Here is a 21,150-nt window from a genome sequence, read left to right as displayed (position 1 = left end):
GGATTTTGGTACAGGAAGATTCCGCCTTTCTGTTACCAGGTAATGTGGTTCTCGCTGACCACAGGACAGAGTGAGAGAGAGAGAGAGGGAGACACACACACACACACAGGGACGGGGAAACTGTGTGCAGAGTTAAACCAGGACTTGCACTGAGTTCGGAAACTTTTCTATTTGTTTTGTTTCCTGGTTTTAAAACTTTCTCCCAAACTTTTATTTTCTTTTAGTTTGGTTTCTTGTTTTTGGTAACTTTTTGTGATTTCTTAAAACAAATCTTTTTAAAAAAGGAAAGTAACTCAAGAATTAATCGGGATTTTTTTTGTTTTGGAAGAGGGAGGAATCCTGGAATTTTTGGAAAGTTTTCAAAAGTTGGAGCAGCAACAGTAACTTTTTTTTGGAAGGTTTCTCTTTTGGAATAACGGGGATCCGGAGTGGAGATAAACTTGCTTGAGGGGTTGACACCGGAGCCTGTGAGAAGGGAAGAGACACAAGCGAGCCACAGAACACTACACCCACCCCAAAAAACCATGTCCAAATGTAAAGAGGACGGGAGTTATACTCCCACTGTAGCCATCGTGAGGATCCCGGACAGTGAGGATGCCTGCGATTCGGAACCCGAGGTCCCGGGTGCCAGAGAACGCGGACCCCCCCGAGGCAGGAGGATGTTAGTCTTTCTGGATATGATCTGCATTGTGCTGGGTAAGATTTCACTGGGACTCAGGTCTGTTCTGCTCATGCTGAGTGTAAACGGGGAGTTCACATTCTGGGAGGGAGGTCCAAGCTTTGCATTTCTCTGTGTATCTAGGCTGGGAAGTCACTGAGTGGGGTTTGTATGTTTTAATAATATTGGCTAAAGATAATTCTTCCCCAGATCCAGAATGACAGAGCTCAGCACAGCGCGGGGGGCAATGGATTCTCTCCCACTCCTGACCCTGATTGAGAAGCTGATGGCAACTTTATCCCATCCAACTGTGCTCTCTCCGCCAGCCTCCTCCACTCTGCCCCTCCACTCTCCCCCACCCTCCCTCCACTCTCCCCCCAACCCTCCCTCCACTCTCCCCCCAACCCTCCCTCCGTAATCTTCCCCTACCCTCCGTCCATAATCTTCCCCCTCCCTCACTCCCTCTGCCACTCTCCCCCTCCCTCTGCCACTCTCCCCCTCCCTCACTCCCTCCGCCACTCTCCCCTCCCTCCGCCGCTCTCCCCTCCCTCCCTCCGCCACTCCCCCCTCCCTCCCTCCGCCACTCCCCCCTCCCTCCCTCCGCCACTCCCCCCTCCCTCCCTCCGCCACTCCCCCCTTCCTCCCCCTCCCTTCCTCCCTTCCTCCCCCCTCCCTTCCTCCCCCCCTCCCCTCCTCCCCCTCCCTTCCTCCCCCACTCCTCCCTCCTCCCTCCCCTCCTCACCCCTCCCTCCCCCTCCCCCCTCCTCCCTCCCCCTCCCTTCCTCACCCCTCCCTTCCCCCCTCCCCCCTCCCCACTTCCCTTCCCACTTCCCTTCCCCCCTCCCTTTCCCCCCTCCCCACTTCCCTCTCCCCCTCCCTTCCACCCCCTCCCTTCCTTCCAACCCCCTTCCTTCCACCCCCTCCCCCTCCCCTCCCCCTCCCTTCCCCCCTCCCTTCCCCCCTCCCCCTCCCTTCCTTCCACCCCCCCTCCTCCCCTCCCTTCCTCCCCCCTTCCTCCTCCCCCCTTCCTTCCTCCCCCCTCCCCCTCCCTTCCCCCCCCTCCCCCTCCCTTCCCCCCCCTCCCCCTCCCTTCCCCCCTCCCCCTCCCTTCCCCCCTCCATTCCTCCCTTCCCCCCTCCATTCCTCCCCTCCCCACTTCCCTTCCCCCCTTCCCCCTCCCCCCTCCCCACTTCCCTTCCCCCCTCCCTTCCCCCCTCCCTTCCCCCCTTTACCCCCTCCCCACTCCCCCCTCCCCACTCCCCCCTCCCCACTTCCTCTCCCCCTCCCTTCCACCCCCCTCCCTTCTTCCACCCCCCCTCCCTTCCTTCCACCCCCCCTCCCTTCCTTCCACCCCCCCTTCCTTCCACCCCCTCCCCCTTCCCCTCCCCCTCCCCCCTCCCCTTCCCCCCCTCCCCCTCCCTCTCCCCCCCTCCCCCTCCCCCTCCCTCTCCCCCCCTCCCCCTCCCTCTCCCCCCCTCCCCCTCCCTCTCCCCCTCCCTCTCCCCCTCCCTCCCTTCCTTCCTCCCCCCTCCCCCTCCCTTCCTTCCCCCTCCCCCTCCCTTCCTTCCTCCCCCCTCCCCCTCCCTTCCTTCCTCCCCCCTCCCCCTCCCTTCCTTCCTCCCCCCTCCCCCTCCCTTCCTTCCTCCCCCCCCTTCCTTCCTCCCCCCCTCCCCCTCCCTCCCCCCCTCCCCCTCCCTTCCTTCCTCCCCCCCCTCCCTTCCTTCCTCCCCCCCCTCCCTTCCTTCCACCTCCCCTCCCCCCTTCCTTCCTCCCCCCTCCCCCCTTCCTTCCTCCCCCCTCCCCCCTCCCCCCTCCCCCTCCCCCCTCCCCCTCCCCCTCCCTTCCTTCCTTCCACCCCCCCTCCCACCCTTCCTTCCTCCCCCCTCCCCCCTTCCTTCCTCCCCCCTCCCCCCTTCCCCTCCCTTCCACCCCCCCTCCCCCCTTCCTTCCTCCCCCCTCCCACTCCCCCTCCCTTCCTTCCACCCCCGTCCCCCCCCCTTCCTTCCACCCCCGTCCCCCCCCCTTCCTTCCACCCCCGTCCCCCCTTCCTTCCTCCCCCCTCCCCCTCCCCCTCCCTTCCTTCCACCCCCCCTCCCTTCCTTCCACCCCCCCTCCCCCCTTCCTTCCCCCCCCCCTCCCCCTCCCCCTCCCCCTCCCTTCCCCCCCCCTCCCCCTCCCCCTCCCCCTCCCTTCCCCCCCCCCTCCCCCTCCCTTCCCCCCCCCCTCCCCCTCCCTTCCCCCCCCCCTCCCCCTCCCTTCCCCCCCCTCCCCCTCCCTTCCCCCCCTCTCCCTTCCCCCCCCCTCCCTTCCCCCCCCTCCCCCTCCCCCTCCCCCTCCCTTCCTTCCTCCCCCCCTCCCCCTCCCTTCCTTCCTCCCCCCCTCCCCCTCCCTTCCTTCCTCCCCCCCTCCCCCTCCCTTCCTTCCTCCCCCCCTCCCCCTCCCTTCCTTCCTCCCCCCCTCCCCCTCCCTTCCTTCCTCCCCCCCTCCCCCTCCCCCTCCCTTCCTTCCTCCCCCCTCCCCCTCCCTTCCTTCCTTCCTCCCCCCTCCCCCTCCCTTCCTTCCTTCCTCCCCCCCTCCCCCTCCCTTCCTTCCTCCCCCTCCTCCCCTTCGTCCCTCCCCTTCCCTCCCTTCCTCCCCTTTCGTCTTTCCCCTTCCCTCCCTCTCCCTCCCTCCTCCACTCTCCCCTCCCTCCCTTCATCACTCTCCCCCTGCCACTCTCCCCTCCTTCCCTCCACCAGTCTCCCCTCTAGCCAATTTTCCTTGCCTCTCCACTCACTGCTCTCTCACCTTTAGGCCCTTTATCAATGTGTCACAGTGTCATTGCGGCACACAAGAGGCCATTTAGCCCATTAGGTTGATGCTGGTTCTCTGTAGGACTCTCCAGCCAGTTCCCATTCCCAGTTCTCTCCAATTTGGACAGTACTGTGTCAGTAATCGGGTGACCCCAGCCCTCAGTGTGGAAGGTACTGTGTCAGTAACAGTGCCAATAACTGAAGCAGATTGCAACAAATTAAATTCGTAAGCTGGAATGGTGACAGTGGTTAGCACTGCTATCTCACAGGACCAGGGACCTGAGTTCACTTCTGGCCTCAGGTGACTGTGTGGAGTTTGCGCGTTCTCCCTGTGTCTGCGTCGGTTTCTCCAAGATATCTGGTTTCCTCCCTCACTCCATAGATGTGTAGGTTGGTGGATTGGCCATGCTAAATTGCCCCTTAGTGTCCATAGATGTGTAGGTTAGGTGGATTGGCCGTGCTAAATTGCCTCTTAGTGTCAGGGGATTAGCAGGGTAAATACATGGGTTACCGGGATAGGGCCTGGGTGGGATTGTTGTTGGTGCAGGCTCGATGAGCTGAATGGCCTCTGTCTCCACTGTAGGGATTCTATGAAACTTTCAGAACTGGAGGATAAATTTCGACCCACGGAAGTATGAGATGTGATTTAAAAGAAACAGAAAATGCTGGATAAGCTCGGCAGGTCTGGCAGTATCTGTGGAGAGAGAAACTGAGTAAATGTTCTGAGTCAAGGTGACCCTTCTACAGATTAGGAGGAGGTCACAGATTTCTGGGAAAATAAGAATATTGGTGTTGGGAAGCAAAGAAGTGTGTTGGGATATGGCGAATTTCTGAGTTGTGATGTCCTTCATTCAGACCCTTTTATATAAAAGTTATACCTCGCACTCAGGGCTTTATTTCTGAAAGGATTGAATTGAAAAGTTGAGTTAAACTCTGTGATTGGATTACACTTGGGTAGATTGTGGGCAGCACTGATTACTCACAAATTAGATGGAGAGACACTGGTGAAGGAGCAGGAAAGCTTTGTGAGGTTGATATGTATGGGGATCAGGGTGGGGTGAAAAGCTCGGGGCCTCTTACTGTCTGAGGAATGATCTGTATAAAATTCTGACACATTTTGGACGTGCAGAGTTCGTTTCCACTTTCAGGAGAAAGCAAGGCAAAGGCTGTCGATGTAAAATAGTTACCGAGGGATCAAAATATTGGTGACACAGTGGTTAGCACGGCTGCCTCAAGGCACCAGGGATTCAGGTTCAATTCCAGCCTTGGGTGACTGTATAGAGTTCGTATGTTCTCCCCGTGTCTGCTTGGCTTTCCTCCGGGTCTTCTGATTTCCTCCCACGCTCTAAATATGTGTAGGTGAGGGTGGATTGGCCATGCTAAATTGCTCCTTAGTGCCCAAAGATGTGCGGGTTAGGTGGATTGGCCATGCTAAATTCTCCCTCTGTGTACCTGAACAGGTGCTGGAGTGTGATGACTGGGGATTTTCACAGTAACTTCATTGCAGTGTTAATATAAGCCTACTTGTGACACCAAACTTAAACTGAGGCGATGCGGAGAGTGGTGCAGAACTCGCTATACAGGGGCTGTTGAGGCAAATGTTATAATGTCTTTGAGGGGAGGTCAATGACCCAGAAAAAAAATTTTGAATCTCATCGTAGCAGCTGGGGAATGTAACTTCAATCAATTAAATGAATCTTTAGTTGAGAGGGAAATATATGCATGAGAAGTTTGTGCTGATGAGTAAATGGCTAGAATTGAACTAACGGGCAGCACAGTGGTTAGCACTGCTGCTTCTCAGTGCCAGGGTCCCGGGTTCGATTCCTGGCTTGGGTAACTGTGGAGTTTGCACCTTCTCCCCATGTCTCCGTGGGCTTCCTCCGGGTGCTTCGGTTTCCTCCCACAGTCTGAAAGACGTCGGGTTAGGTGGATTGGCCATGGTAAATTGCCCCTTAATGTCCAAAGATATGAGGATTAGGTGGATTGGCCATGCTAAATTGTCCCTTAGTGTCAGGGGGACTAGCCAGAGTAAATGCATGGGGTTGTGGGGATAGGACCTGGGTGGGATTGTTGTCAGTGCAGGCTTGATGGGCCAAATGGCCTCCTTCTGCTCTGTAGGATTCTATAAATGTCAGTGTGATCTGGTTGGATAAGTGACCAGTTTCTATGTGTATATTCCATATAATCCATGAAAAATGTTCTTTCTCTGACGATTTCCATATTGTCCACCATACACTGCTCCAAGTGCTCTGCATCCCTCCAGCTCTGATACTGAGAGACAGAGATATCCAGCACGGACACAAACCCTTCAGCCCAACCCGTCCATACCGACCAGGCTTCCTAAACTGAACTAGTCCCTTTTACCCGCGTTTGGTCCAATATCCTCCTAAACCTTTCCCATCCATCTACCTGTCCAAATGTCTTTTAAATGTTGTAATTGTACCCGTGTCTATTACCTCCTCTGGCAGCTCATTCCATACACGTGCTCCTCAGGTCCCTTTTAAATCTTTCCCCCTCTCACCTTAAACCCATGCCCTCTAGTTTTGGATTCCCCTACTCTGGGGAAAAGACCTTGGCTATTCACCTTTTCTGTATCCCTCATGGTTTTATAAACCTCGCTAAGGTCACCCCTCATCCTCCTACGCTCCAGGGAAAAAAGTCCCAGCCTATCCAGCCTCTCCTTAGAATCCAAATCTTCCATTGCACATCCCTAATTTTCACCAATCAGCCTTAAACACCCCCCTCCCTAAATCTCAACCCGTCTCCTTTGACCCAAGCTTGCAGTTTATCCGTGCTAACTTAGTGTGGGATTTTGTTCACTCGACGTGACTCTGGGATGGTTGGCTACATTTAAGGGTGCTACGTAAATGTAAGTTGTTGGTGTTGTCACCCCATGATCCTGGATCTATCTCTCCCTCCCCCCCCCCACCCCTCGCCCTGCCGCCTCATCCCCAGCAATGCAGCCGAGGGATTGCAGGTGGAATTTGTTATTTAACACTGCATTGCATTAGCGCCCAGCTGCTGGCCAGCTGGGTCACTGAAGCCACTGTGGTGTTAAAGCACCCCCACCCCCCCTGCCAAAGCCTGATGTGAAATATCTGCTGGCAATCCGGGAGTGATTTGAGAATGGAAGCAGAAACTGGCGTACAGCGAGTGAAGGGAAAAATGCAATCTGAACTAACAGCAAAAATATGCTGCAAGTACACAGAAAACCCATGAACATCTTTTGGGCGGCACAGTGGTTAGCCTCTCAGCGCCAGGGACCCGGGTTCGATTCCCGGCTTGGGTCACTGTCTGTGCGGAGACTGCACCTTCTCCTCGTGTCTGCATGGGTTTCCTCCGGGGGCTCTGGTTTCTTCCCACAGTCCAAAAGACGTGCTGGTTAGGGTGCATTGGCCGTGCTAAATTCTCCCTCCGTGTACCCAAACAGGCGCTGGAGTGTGGCGACTAGGGGATTTTCATAATAATTTAATTGCAGTCTTAACGTAAGCCTGGAATCATAGAATTTCTGCAGTGCAGAAAGAGGCCATTCAGCCCATCAAGTCTGCACCAACCATAATCCCACCCAGGCCTTATCCCCTTAACCCCATGCCCTTATCCTAGCTGGTTCCCCTGACACTATGGAGCAATTTAGCATGGCCAATCCACCTAACCTGCGCATCTTTGGACTGTGGGAGGAAACCGGAGCACCCGGAGGAAACCCACGCAGACACAGGGAGAAGGTGCAGACTCTGCACAGACAGTGACCCGAGGTCGGGAATCGAACCTGGGTCCTTGGCGCTGTGAGGCAGCAGTGCTAACCACCGTGCCGCCCACTTGTGGCACTAATAAATAAACTTCCAACAGACGTTCAGGCTGACGTTCAGGGTGAATATTTATTTTATCTGACCTTTCTTTCTCCATATGCTGATGCATCTGCTGCCGAATTCCAGCGTTTCTGGGTTAATAAGTTCAAGGTATCCTGTGTTAATGAAAAATAGCCAGGCTAATGTAGATTAACCATGATCTTATTTGATGGTCTGTTCACCTCCTGCTCCTATCCCCCTGTGCTTATGTAGCAATATTTGCTGTTTGGTCCAACTGCTTTACTCACATTGCGGGCAATAACCTTCACTTTTACTTTAATCAGTGTACTCTCTGTATGTTTGGCAAAACAATTAAACAAATTGAAGGGCAAAGCAAGAGGGACAGTCCATTAAAGGGGAACTGCCCGAAATAAAGCATAAATGAAACTTAAAACATTAAATCCAAAGGCGATTAAAGTAAAAAAAAGTTTATTTATTTATTGGTGTCACAAGTAGGCTTACATTAACACTGCAATGGAGTTATTGTGAAAATCCCCTACTCAGGTAGACTGAGGGAGAATTTAGCATGGTCAATGCATCTAACCAGCACGTCTTTCGGACTGTGGGAGGAAACCCACATAGACATGGGGAGAATGTGCAGACTCCACACAAAGGCTGGAATCGAACTCAGGACCCTGGTGCTGTGAGATAGCAGCGCTTGCCACTGTGCTGCCACATTAAAGCAGTTAATTAAAGGGCTTTTTAGCACACTCCTGCAGTGCCCAGCAGGCACGGAAGGCATCAATGGCACCACTGGGCACAACATGCTTCCTCTCCAGGGATACCCAGCCACAAATCAAGCCACGGTAGAGGGGCAGAGAGTCGGGTTGGACTGCCAACTCAGCTACCGCTGCCAGGACCTGTGGATGGCATGTTTGGGCAGGAGCAGGTTCACAAGGAGGTTCCCTTCCTTCCCCGCTCTGCACTGGGTGCCTGTAGGTCAGGAGGAGCCCAGGGCTGCAAACAAAACAACAACTAAAGAACTTTCAAACAACAAACAAGGGAGGGCAGGTTAAAACACTTAACGTAGACACAGTCCACAGACTCCACAAGACCGCAGGATAGTCAGTGTGGTGTGGGTGAAATGGAAGTGGATGGTGGCTTTTGTTACCTCCTTGGTGGTGCCTCTGATGTTTATCATTGACAAGACAAGTCTCATCTTGCGGTTAAATATTAAGAGAAAGTTGGAGTACAGAAAGATTTTGGGTTTAAGTCAATCCCTATGGAAATGAAGCTTGACGCTCTCGTACAGTATTGGGGGTGGGCTGCAGTATCGGGGGATGGGGGTTGGTGGGCTGCATAATCCAAGGATGTGGTACCCCTTTCAACACTTGAGGCCCCATCTTCCTGTTTAAAGTTTATTCATTTAGTGTCACAAGTAGGCTTACATTAACACTGCAATGAAGTTACTGTGAAAATCCCCAAGTCGTCACACTCCGGTGCCTGTTCGGGGGCACAGAGGGAGAATTTAGCATGGCCAATACACCCTAACCAGCACATCTTTTGGACTGTGGAGGAAACCGGAGCACCTGGAGGAAACCCACGCAGACACGGGGAAAACGTGCAAACTCCACACACAGTGAACCAAGCCGGGAATTGAACTCAGGTCCCTGGCACTATGAGGCAGCTGTGCTAACCACTGTGCCACCGTGCTGCCCCCAGATGTAAACAAGACCCTGGCACTATTCTTGAAGAAGGGCAGGGAAGTTGATGCCACGTGTCTTGCCCAATATTTATTCCACAATCAACATCACGGAGAGAACCCGGTCATTGCCCCATTGCCACCTGCTGTGCCCAAAATTGACTTGTTGCATTTCTTGCAACTGCACCAGAAATGTACTTCAGTGGGCATAAACCAACCACAATTCCACCCAGGCCCTATCCCCAAAACCCAACGTATTTACCCGAGCTAGTCCCCCAATTTAACATGGCCAGTCCACCTAATCAGCCCATCTTTGGAGTGTGGGAGGAAACCGGAGCACCCGGAGGAAACCCACACAGATGCAAGAGATTGTGCAAACTCCACACAGACAGTTCCACGAGGCCGGAATGAAACCGGGGTCCCTGGCACTGGGAGGCAGCTTTGCTAACCACTGTGCCACCTCAAAAATTTAGTGAATCAAATTTACATTCCCTAGCTGCAGTGGAGGGGATTTGAAATTGTTTTTCTGGACCGTTCATATTACTGACATAACCACTGTTCTACCATATACATAGCTGGGCATCCAGTTGTAACGTTCTGATGTGCACCATATGGAGCGGAACGGTGTAGAAATTTTCCTGGCTGGATTTCCTTGTGTAAATTGTAGAATTTAGATCCCAGATTTGCACCCATTGCAAAAGATCTAAAAGTTCGGCATTTTTATATGTGTGGAATGGAATTGGGATTTGGATTTGATCCCAATGGATATTATGGAGCATAGTATTTAGCAACTTAGTACTTAGCAACTTAGTACTTAGCAACTTAGTTCTGACCCGCAATTAGTACGGAAGAAGCGACTGGTTTCGTTACTCATTAACTAAGAACCATCACTGTTAAGAGTTTATGTGGAGTAGATTGGTGAATTCTGGCTGTAACCCAGTCAGAGAATTTCAATGACTACTGGATTCGATTTGATTTACTATTGTCACCTGTAGTGGGTTACAGTGAAAAGTATTGTTTCTTACACGCAATGCAGACAAAGCATACCATTCATAGAGTACATTGGGGAAAAGGAATTGAGAGAGTGCAGAATATGGTGTTACAGTCATAGCTAGGGTGCAGAGAAAGATCAATTTAATATGTGGCAGGTCTGTTCAAAAGTCTGATGGCAGCAGGGAAGAAGCTGTTTTTGAGTTGGCTGGTATACGCGATCTCAGACTTTTGTATCTTTTCCCTGACAGAAGAAGAAAGAATATCCGGGGTGCGTGGGGTCCTTAATTATGTTGACTGCTTTTCCGAGAAAGCAGGAAGTGTAGATGGAGCCAATGGATGGGAAGCTGGTTTGCGTGATGTGTTGGGCTAAGTTCACAACCCTTTGTATTTTCTTGCGGCCTTGGTCAGAGTAGGAGCCCTACCAAGCTGTGATATAACCAGATGCTTTTTAAAATGCATCTGTAAAAATTGCTGACAGTTGTAGCAAATGCGCTAAATTTACTTAGCCTCTTGGAAAAGTAAAGGCATTGGAGGGCTTTCTTAACTATAGCGTCAGTGTGAGGGACCAGGACAGGTTATTTGTGATCTGGACACCTAGAAACTTGAAGCTCTCGACCATCACCGTTGATACAGACAGCGGCATGTCCTCCACCATCCATCCTGAAGTTGATGACTATCTCCTTTTGTTGACATATGAGGGAGAGAGATTATTTGTCGTTGCACCAGTTCACCAGATTCTCCATCTCTTTCCTGCACTCCATCTCGTCATTCGTGGAGATCTGGCCCACTACGGTGGTGTCATCGGCAAACTTGAGAAAAGGTTTGGAGGGGAATTTGGCCACACAGTCGTAAGTGTGTAAGGAGTATAGCAAGAGGCTGTAGGGGTACAGTAAGGTGTACGGTAAGGAGTTGTAGGGATATAGGAAAGAAATGTTATTGCAGTTTTTGGAATCTTTGAGTAGATTTACTGTTTTAATTCCCATTCCCGCTATAGCTCCTGGAGTGGCCCAAGTTAGACACATCCATTTACTGAACTCGGTAGCAGAAGATATTGTGATGATTCACAATGATTATATTGTGATACACTCATTCAGTCGGTCCCACTCTTCACTTCCGGATCCTCTCACTGTACAGATGTGTTCCCCACTGCCCCCCCTGCAAACCTGGGAGGGGAAAACCCAACTTCTGAGCTTCAGTGAACACCACCTGCTCTCGATTCTCTCTTAAAGGGACCTGCATCCAAAAATGGATTGGCCATGCTAAATTGACCCTTAGTGTCACAGGGACTAGCTAGGGTAAATGCATGGGGTTGTGGCGATAGGGCCCGGGTAGGGTTGTGATCGGTACAGACTCAATGGGCCAAATGGCCTCCTTCTGCACTGTAGGGATTCTATCTCTCACGTTGACTAGACAGAATACCCATGGAGGTTTAGCTGTTCAGATGGGGCTGTGTTGCAGTCCCTAACCACTCACGTCCATGGGGATTTGAAGTTAACTGTAAGCTCACAGCAAATGATCTGTTCCTGCAGCTGGAAAGGCCAGGTCAGAAACGAACTGGTTTTCTTCCTTTCTGCCTAAACAAGAAATATTTTTGGCGCGTATCTGTTTTACCCAGAGCCCCTGGAGCGGTGAGTGACGGGGGGGCCATGTAGGTGAAGATAAGAGGACTACCTGCTCTCCTCCAAGGTAAATTAGGACGATTTGTGTTCGAGGGAGAGAACAAGAGTGCAGCCCAAACAGTCTGGCGTTACCCGCTCGGGGTAAGCCCAGTTGGCTAATCGTTCCTTAGTAATTCAGCATCGTGTGATATAACATCACAAGAGGTCATGGCCTAGTGATGTCATCGCTAGACCATTAAACCGGAAACTCAGTTAATGTTCTGGGGACCCATACTGGTTTCCCTTGATCCTATAAATATTTTTCTGGGGACCCGGGTTCAAATCCCGCCACGGCAGATGGTGGAATATGAATTCAATAAAAAAAAATCTGGAATTAAGAATGACCACTGTTGGAAAAACCCATCTGGTTCACTGATGTTCTCTAGGGAAGGAAATCCACCATCCTTACCTGGTCTGGTCTACACAGGTAACTCCAGTGCCACAGCAATGTGGTTGACTCTCAACTGTCCTCGGAATCAAGGGCAACTAGGGATGGGTAATAAATGTTGCCCAGTGACTCCCAAGTCCCACAAATGAATATTTTTAAAAAATCACAGTGTAACATTTTTCTTAGAATGCCGTTTACTAATCACCACTGGGTTACTGTGTTTCAATCTCTGCTCCTCTTTTGATGATGAATGTAGTCACAAAGTCAAAATTTTGGGGTTTTTTTTGATGGTGGGAATCTGCAGACTCAATGGGGGCTGCAGTTGGTCGGGATTCTCCGACCTCACTCGCGGCTGAGATTCTCCAGTCCCGCTGCTGTGAATGGAGATTTGGCTGGGCGCCAAATTCTGGCTGGCAGGGTCGAACGACATTGGAGAATCCTCCGCCATTATTTTGTGCTGGCGTAATGACCTCACCGAGGCTCGTGAGGTGGGCCTCTTGGAGTATGAGGTAAACCTCAATCAGGGATCTCATACTTAAAGAGTCCCGCCTTATGGGTTGAAATCATTGCATTCGGGAATGCTGCGCTTGATATCCCAGATACTGAGAATTACTGAAATGAATCAGACTAAAGATACCAGTGGAAGCTAGGTCTGTGATGTATCTGATTAGCTGTGGGCTCTCTGCTATGGTCAAATTAACAAGATCAGTCTTGCATTTCTGCATTTTTGCACTATTTTCAGCTTTTTTTAAAATCATTTTGCTTTACTTAGAATCATAAACTAATGGTTACAGAACATGAAGAGACCTTTCGGCCCATTGCGTCTGCACTAGCTCTCTGCAAGTTCAACTTAGCCAGTTCCACTCTCATGCTTTTTCTCTGTACTCCTGCAATGTTTCTGTCTCTTCCCATAACTATCTAGGTCTCTTGAGAGTGGCCTCCATCACACTTGCGAGCAAAGCATTCCAGATCCTAACTATTCGCCGCGTTTAAAAAAATATATAATTTATTCCTCATGTTGCCCCGTGACTCTTTTGCCAGTCACTCCAAGTCGATGTCCTTTGGTTCTCTATCCTTTGGGGGAAGGGTTTCTCCCTGTGGGAGGCACAGTGGTTAGCACTGCTGCCTCACAGCGCTAGGGTCCCAGGTTCGATTCCGGCCCCGGGTCGCTGCCTGTGTGAAGTTTGCACGTTCTCCCCGGCTCTGCTCGGGTTTGCGCCGGTTTCCTCTCTCAGTCCAAAAATGTGTGGGTTCGGTTGATTTGCCGTGCTAAATTGCCTCTTAGTGTCAGGGGATTAGCAGAGCAAATATGTAGGGTTACAAGAAAGGGCCTGGGTGAGATTGGTGCAGACTCAATGGGCTGAATGGCCTCCTTTTGCACATAGGGACTCGATGAGTCTATCCACTTTGTCCGGATCCCTCATGATTCTGAACACCTCTGTCCGACCTACTCTCTTCTGTCACAACGGATCAGCCCCAAACTCTCCGACTGAACAGTATAACTGCCATCCCTTATCCATGGAACCATTCTTGTAAATCTCTTTAGTACAACTTCCCTGATGTCTCCTCTTTAGCCTGGTGTCACCCGGGTATGAGTACGCTCCTGTGAAGCTCCTCTCGACAGTTTGCCAAGTTAAAGGTGCTATGTAAGTGCAACTTTTTAATATCAGTGTGCAGTGTAGTATTGTGACAGACACACACATACATTGAAGCAGATATCATAGAATCCCTGCAGTGCAAACCGAGACCATTCAGTCCATCGAGCCTGCACTGATAACAATCCCACCCTATCTCCGTAATCCCAGATATTTATGGGAAGGTGATGGCCTATGGTATTATCCAGAATCCAGATGAATCCAGAAACTCAGCTCATGTTCTGGGGACCCGGATTTGAATCCCGCCACGGCAGATGGTGGAATTTGAATTTAATAAAAAAAAATCCGGAATTAAGGATCTTCTGATGACCGTGAAACCATTGTGGGAAAAACCCATCCGGTTCCCTTTAGGGAAGGAAATCTGCCGTCCTTACCTGGTCTGGTCTACTTGTGACTCCAGAACCACAGCAATGTGGTCGACTCTCAGCTGCTTAGCTGAGTTTTTGGATTAGTGGTAATAACCACCAGGCCATCACCTAGTTTTCACTGTATGTTAGCACTTAGAGGGAAGAGAATGGGGATTAAAGAAAGGTTGGCGATCTCAACGAGTACTATAACTGAGTGGCACAGAGCCCCTAGCTCAGGGTCAGAGTAAGTGTATCCACGGGAACATTGTATTTTAACTAGCACAGCGCACAAATACCAAAAAAGCTCCTTAAATTTCCACTGCAGAGAAAAATGCTACTTTATTGGTTGTGCTTCGAATAGGCAGGATTTAACATGTCCTGCTTTGATTTTTGTTCCTTTTTCTAAAGGAATCTTCCCAGGAATGTTCTCTGCCTGGGGCAATGAATACCTGGTGACGTACAATGGCAAGAATGGACATGGTCCCCATGTGCCCCCGAGTAGTGTACAGACAGATAGGGCCAGGACCTAACCATTGAGTATTTCAATATCGCTACTTGGATGTGGCCCTTGTTTATGCTTCAGCTACAGGCAGATCGAAGCTCAAACCTTCTCTGCCGAGAGGCCCAACTCCAAAGGACAATTTGGAACCCCCCCTTCCCTCAGTTCCCCAGCCATTACGTGTACTGAATGGGACCGATCAGATTGCCCTAGCCTAGATGTGATGGGTTGAATGGTCTTTTATTTATTAGGGTCACAAGTAGGCTTACGTTAACATTACAATGAAGTTGCAATGAAAATCCCCTCGTCATCACACTCGGGCACCTGTTCGGGTACACTGAGGGAGAATTTAGCATGGCCAATGCACCAAACCAGCATGTCTTTAAGATTATGGGAGAAAACCGAAGCACCAGAGGAAACCCATGCAGACATGGGGAGAATGTGCCGACTCCACACAAACAGTGCCCCAAGCCAGGAATTGAACCCAGGTCCCTGGCGCTGTGAGGCAACAGTGCTAACCACTGTGCCACCATGCCGCCCACCATTGCTCTGTAGACAAATTTATTATTTTCACACGTATTGGGCTACAGTGAAAAGTAGTCCGGTTGACAGATCACTGCCACAATTACTTCACGTCCTGTGTGCCTACAACGGCAGGGCGACCCAGTGGTTAGCCCTGCTGCCTCACAACTCCAGGGACCCGGGTTCAATTCTGGCCTTGGGTCACTGTCTGCGTGGGTTACCCCCAGGTGCTCTGGTTTCCTCCCACAGTCCGAAAGATGTGCAGGTGAGGTGCACTGGCCGTGCTGAATTGACCCTAGTGTCAGGATGGATTAGCTGGGGTAAATATGTGGGGTTACAGGGATGGGGTCTGGGGGGGATTGTGTTGGGTGCAGACTCAATGGGCCAAATGGCCTCCTTCTCCACTGTGGGGATTCTAATGCGTGGCTCAGAGCTTGGGTGGCGGAATAGTGCGCAAGGAGGATGGGATTATGGAACAGTTACTGGGAGGAGTGAAGGGGGATGTTGAATGAATGTGTCTGATTCAGACAGGCTGATGGAAATCAGTTTATTAAGAAAGTACTGTTTAAGCTGGGGTCAGCCTCCCATCCTGTTAACTCGATGACTGGGCATTAGGATCCAGCCATCTTTAAGTGTAGACTCCCCCAGGAGCTTCCCGAGAACTGAGAAGGTTGCAGAGGAAATGCAGGGCCACGTGTCGTCTGCGATGGGACACTCTGTGTCTGCGATCTAACATCTGCCCCCGGATAACATCCACAAATCGTCATGTTAAGGACACTGGCTACGCAATTTGATATGGTTGGGTTTTTCCAAGCTCTGCCTCCCCCACACACAGGAAGAATACTCAATATTTATTCTTAATTCTCAACTCATCTTGCTTAATAAGCTCACTTCCAGCAAACCGTCTGGGTCACATGGTTGTATTTGATGACTAAAGAACTGAAAAATATTCCCCACTTGAATGTCTTTGCAAAGATTTTGGTGATTATCATAGACATAGTACAGTACAGCACATGAGCAGGCCCTTTGGCCCACAATGTGCTGAACATGATGCCAAATTAAATTAAACCCTCCTGCCTGCCCTTGGTCCATATCCCTCTATTCCTTGCATATTCATGTGCTTATCTAAAAGCCCCTTAAACGTCCCTATCGTATCTGCCTCTACCACCACTCCTGGCAGCGCATTCCAAACACCACTTTCTGCGTAAAACACTTGCCCCTCACATCTCCTTTGAACTTTCTCCCCTCTCATCTTAAGTGCGTAGTATTAGACATTTCAACTCTGGGGGAAAAAAGATTCTGACTGTCCACCCTATCTATGTCTCTCATAATTTTCTAGACTTCTATCAGGTCTCCCCTCAGCCTCCGCCACGCCAGAGAAAACAACCCTAGTTTGTCCAGCCTATCATCTAATTATTCCCGAAACTAATTGGCCAGAGATAGATGAATACACACAGGGCAGTGCTGGGAGAAATGGAGAAAGCTGAGAGGCGAGAGACCAGAGTCTGAGGAACAATATGACTGTAGGACTGGGGAAAATGCCAAAGATAGGACGGGAGGTTCCACTTTTTAAATCTGAGGGTCTTGGTGCAGAATTAGACAGGGTCTGCTGGTCTTGGGTGATCTGATATGTACAAAGGGTTGGGGTAATTGAGTCTATAAGTGACAAACGGTTTAAGGGAATCCAGGGTGGGGGGGTGGTGAGACAGCAAAATGGATTTGAGGTGTCTCTGAACCTGGGCTGGGGGCTTGAAGCCATAACGTTCAAGACTAAATGTGACTGACTGAAGCATATCGACAACTTTGGGTGGCATAGTGGTTAGCACTGCTGCTTCATAGCGTCAAGGTCCCGGGTTCAATTCCTGCCTTGGGTGACTGTCTGTATGGAGTCTGCACATCCCAACCCCGTGTCTGCATGGGTTTCCTCCCACAGTCCAAAGATGTGCAGGTTAGGTGGATTGGCCATGCTAAATTGCCCCTTAGTGTCCCGGGATGCATCGGTTAAAAGGATTAGCAGGTTAAATAGGTGGGGTTGCGGGGATGGGGCCTGGGTGGGATTGAGGTCGGTGCAGGCTCGATGGGCTGAATGGCCTCCTTCTGTACTATATGGATTGTATGAACGTTTCTTGAGTTTGCCTTTGAACTTTTTCCAATGGCTTCTGAAGAAAACGCACAAAGCATCTGATACAGGGATGAAGGGTTAAAACCGTTTGCTGTGCTTTTTAATCTAAGGTGGTAGAGATGAATTTCAGTGCTTGTTCAATGCTGCTGACCAGGGGCCTTGCTGATGGCTGTGGTGTTAATGATCAATAGTCACACCCACATCCTGTTCCTTTCCACCTTTGATAGTGTACATTCATTCATTGTTCATAGGCTGCTTATTTCCTGCTGCGCATTACCCGACGTTTCTCCTCCCCGCCCCCCCGCACTTCCTGGCCCATCCAGTTATGATTTCTACCACGTCGGAGGAGTTGGAGAGGATGCCATGACATCACCATCTGTGTGAGCGCAGCCAGTGTGATGGCCTCACAGCCTACACCCGTGGGACAGCCCGTCGCTCCTTCGTCAGCTACACGGAAACCCACCCTTCCTTTCACACCACATGGCACCATCCCACCCAGAAAACACATCCCCCCTCTTGCTGCAAGCAATCCTGGGGTGTATCCAACCCTTTCCCTGCTTTCCAGTGAGCACATTCCTGCCCCGATTGACAAACTGATAGAAGATAAGCAGCGTAATACTCAAATTGTTCATAAGCCTAATTCAAACTTAGAATTCCTACGGTGCAGAAGGAGGCCATTCGGACCATCAAGTCTGCACTGGCTCACCGACAGAGCATCACACCCAGGCCCTATCCTCATAACCCCACATATTTATCCCACTGGTCTTCCTAATCTACATATCTTTGGGCATCAAGGGAAATTTAGCGTGGCTAATTCCCCCTAACCTACACACCTTGGACACTAAGGCGCAATTTAGCATGGCCAATCCATCTAACCCGCACATTTTTGGACACTATGGGGTAATTTACCATGGCCAATCCACCCAACCCTCACATCTTTGGACACTAAGGAGCAATTTAGCATGGCCAATCCACCTAACATGCCCATCTTTGGACTGTGGGAGGAAACTGGAGCATGCAGAGGAAACCCACGCAGACACAGGGAGAACATGCAGACTTCACACAAGCAGTAACTCAAACTGGAAATTGAACCTAGTGGCTTAATTTATCTGAAGTGAGATTGCTGAAACTGGAGATTTATCAAAATGAAACATGGTCATCTTCCTGGGACCCAAATGATGTGTGTATTTTTTTAAATTTTTAGTTAAGAGATTTTTTTTAAAAACGTGCACACAAATAAGTGTGATCAGTAAGCTGGTTTTAGGAGAACCTGCCACAGGGAGGGAGCGTTCTGGAGAATTGGAACTTCTTCAAGATCTTTAAAGTAGTGAAGTGATGGATAATAGGATCAGGATGGCACGGTGGCACGGCGGTTAGTACTGCTGCCTCACAGGGACCCAGGTTCAATTCCGGCCTCGGGTGACTGTGTGGATTCCGCATGTTCTCGCCATGTCTGCATGGGTTTCCCCTCGGTGCTCCGGTTTCCTCCCTCACTCCAAAGATGTGTAGGCTAGGTGGATTGGCCATGTGAAATATGTGAGGTTACGGGTTAGGGCGGGGGAGTGGGCCTTTTAGAGAGTCAGTGCACATTCTCCCTGTGTCTGCGTGGGTTTTCTCCAGGTGTTCCAATTTCCTCACACAGTCCAAAAATGTGTAGGTTAGGTGGATCAGCCATGATAAATTGCCCCTTAGTCTCCCCAGATGTATAGTTCAGCTGGGTTAGCCATAGTACATGTTCAGTTTTACAGGAATAAGTGGGGAGGGGGGTAAACTTGGGTAAGATACTCTTTTAAAGATTTGGTGCAGGGTGGATGGGCTGAATGGCCCAATGGAAAGTATTCAATGGTTAATGAGATTCTAGGGATACTGGCAGGCTGTTGAAAATGAGCTGTGAGTGCAGAATGAAACGAAAGGCAGATTTGTATTTATGAGGCGCTGTTTAACACTACCAAATGTTTCAGTGCAGTTTCACAGCCGGGAAGTGTTTTTTTTGATGGGCTGTAAAGTGGGAGATGTAGCAGGCAGTTTACACAAAGCAATGGGTGCAAAGAACAGCTTGATAATGACCAGATAATCTGGAGTTTTGCCGCGCTGATTTGAGAGATAGGTATTGGCCAGGACACTAGCCAGGGAGAACACTCCCTGCCTCAAGCACACGCAGATAACATTCCCAAACTTGGGGCAAGCGAATATAGCTTGGTTTATTCTGTTGTAGAAAGTATGTGGAGTGGAATTGCTGACAAACTGGTTGACGGGGCATTGCAGGTTATGTAAGAACTACATTGAACAAGTTAGATTGCCAGCCCTTTAACAGAGGGGCTTGTGGTTGTAAGGGGGGGTGGGGGCGATGGGGAGGGGGATGTGTTGGAACCTGTGAGCTGTGGCATGTTGTTTGTCAACTCCGGCTGTTGAGGATTTATTGGCGCTGTGCAGGTCAGAAGGGCTAGCCTTGAGTTTTCCATCGTTAACTTCAGAAGAAATGTCAGAGACTTTATCTTTCTGGTGGTGATGTCAGGCGGGGTTCATCTTCTCCTGAAGATTGAGAGGTTGACACACAAACTGTGAATCAAAAGAATCGCCACACTGTGAATTATTCTTACCAGTTGAACTTTAGAATCATTCCACCTATCCCGAGCTCTCGTGGCTAATTTCTACACTCCCATAAATCAGATTGCTGATGCACAGATAGAAACTAAAAGCAGGAGGAGGCCATTTGGCCCTTCGAGCGTACTCCACCATTCATTTTGATCATGGCTGATCATCAAATTCAATATCCTGATCCCCCCCATATCCCTCAATCCCTTTAGCCCCAAGAGCGATATCTAATTTCTTCTTGAAATCACACAACGTTCTGGCCTTAACCACATTCTGTAGGAGTGACTTCCACACATTCACCACCCTCAGGGTGAAGAAATTTCTCCGTCTTAAAAGGTTTATCCCTTATCCTCAAACTATGACCCCTAGGTCTGGTCTCCCCCCACCATCGGGAACATTCTTTCTGAATCTACCCTGTCTAACCCTGTTAGAATTTGATAAGTTTCTATGAGATTCCCCTCTCGCAGTTCTAAACAACAGTGAATATAATCCTAACTGATTTAATCTCTCCTCATATGACAGACCTGCCATCCCTGGTAAACCTTCACTGCTCTCCCTCTGTAGCAAGGACATCGTCCCTCAGATAAGTGTGCCCCCCCATCCCTCCTGAAGAAACAGCAAGTGAGTGGCCATGGACAAGAACCTTTAATGATGGGCAATTGTCCTGGACAAAGCAATCTGCTTAACCTATCCACCACCTTAAACAGTCACTTCCCCACCAGCATTGTTAACCAAGGTGCACTGCCCTAGGCTCCTTCATCAGCACCTTCCAAACCCACATGCTTTACCATCCAGAAGGACAAGAGGCAGCAGACACACGGGAACACCAACACCTTGAGCTTCCCCTCCGAGCCACTCACCATCCTGACTTGGAAATATATTGGCCGTTCCTTCACTGTCGTTGGATCAAAATCCTGGAACTCCCTCCCTAACAGCACCGTTGCTGTACCTACTTAACTTAGGCAGTGCCTCGGAGTCGAGGGTGAGGTGACTGAGGTGTCCAGTGCGTGTGACGATGAGGATGAGGTTCTCCGGCCCCTCCCAGTGGCGTGTTTCTCGGTGGCGGGAGGTGGCATGCCGTAGATCATGGTGGGTTCTGGTCCCACTGCTATCAATGAGATTTCCCACTGGTTCCACCCCACGCTACTGGGAAATCAAGGGTGCGTGGGATAGAACCAGAGATCCCATCGATGTGAAGAGCCAGATTTTGCCCACAGTCTCTGTCACAGGTGGGGCAGTTGGTGGATGAAGGAGTGGGTGTGCAGGCATGGGGGTAGGTGGGTGACGTGGGAGCGGGTGGGTGGGGTGCCAGGTGCTCCTCTCGCTGTCGACGCTTGTCTTCAGTCTCCTCTTGCCGATGAACCTCAAGATGTTCAGCTCCTTCCTCCACTTTGAGGGGATGTGTTAGGACTGGGATTCCCAGTAGTCAATGGG

At 50.4% G+C, this 21,150-nt stretch overlaps 1 protein-coding gene across 1 annotated transcript in view; it reads left to right on the top strand.

Annotated features, from left to right (window-relative positions):
- The first annotated feature begins 86 nt into the window (after nucleotides 1-86).
- Nucleotides 87-21,150, top strand: part of LOC145360873 (phospholipid phosphatase 3-like) — a 93,875-nt gene continuing 72,811 nt past the window's right edge. The window contains exon 1 of the mRNA XM_080216373.1: nucleotides 87-696. Coding sequence (XP_080072499.1) covers nucleotides 525-696 — 172 coding nt within the window. The 5' untranslated portion in view covers nucleotides 87-524. The remainder of the gene's footprint in view (nucleotides 697-21,150) is intronic.

The sequence above is a fragment of the Carcharhinus amblyrhynchos genome, chromosome 33 (genome assembly GCF_965287045.1).
Source record: "Carcharhinus amblyrhynchos chromosome 33, sCarAmb.v2.hapA, whole genome shotgun sequence".
Taxonomy (NCBI): domain Eukaryota; kingdom Metazoa; phylum Chordata; class Chondrichthyes; order Carcharhiniformes; family Carcharhinidae; genus Carcharhinus; species Carcharhinus amblyrhynchos.
The sequence above is the reverse complement of the archived record's forward strand: the minus strand, read 5'-3'. Positions and strand labels throughout refer to the sequence as shown.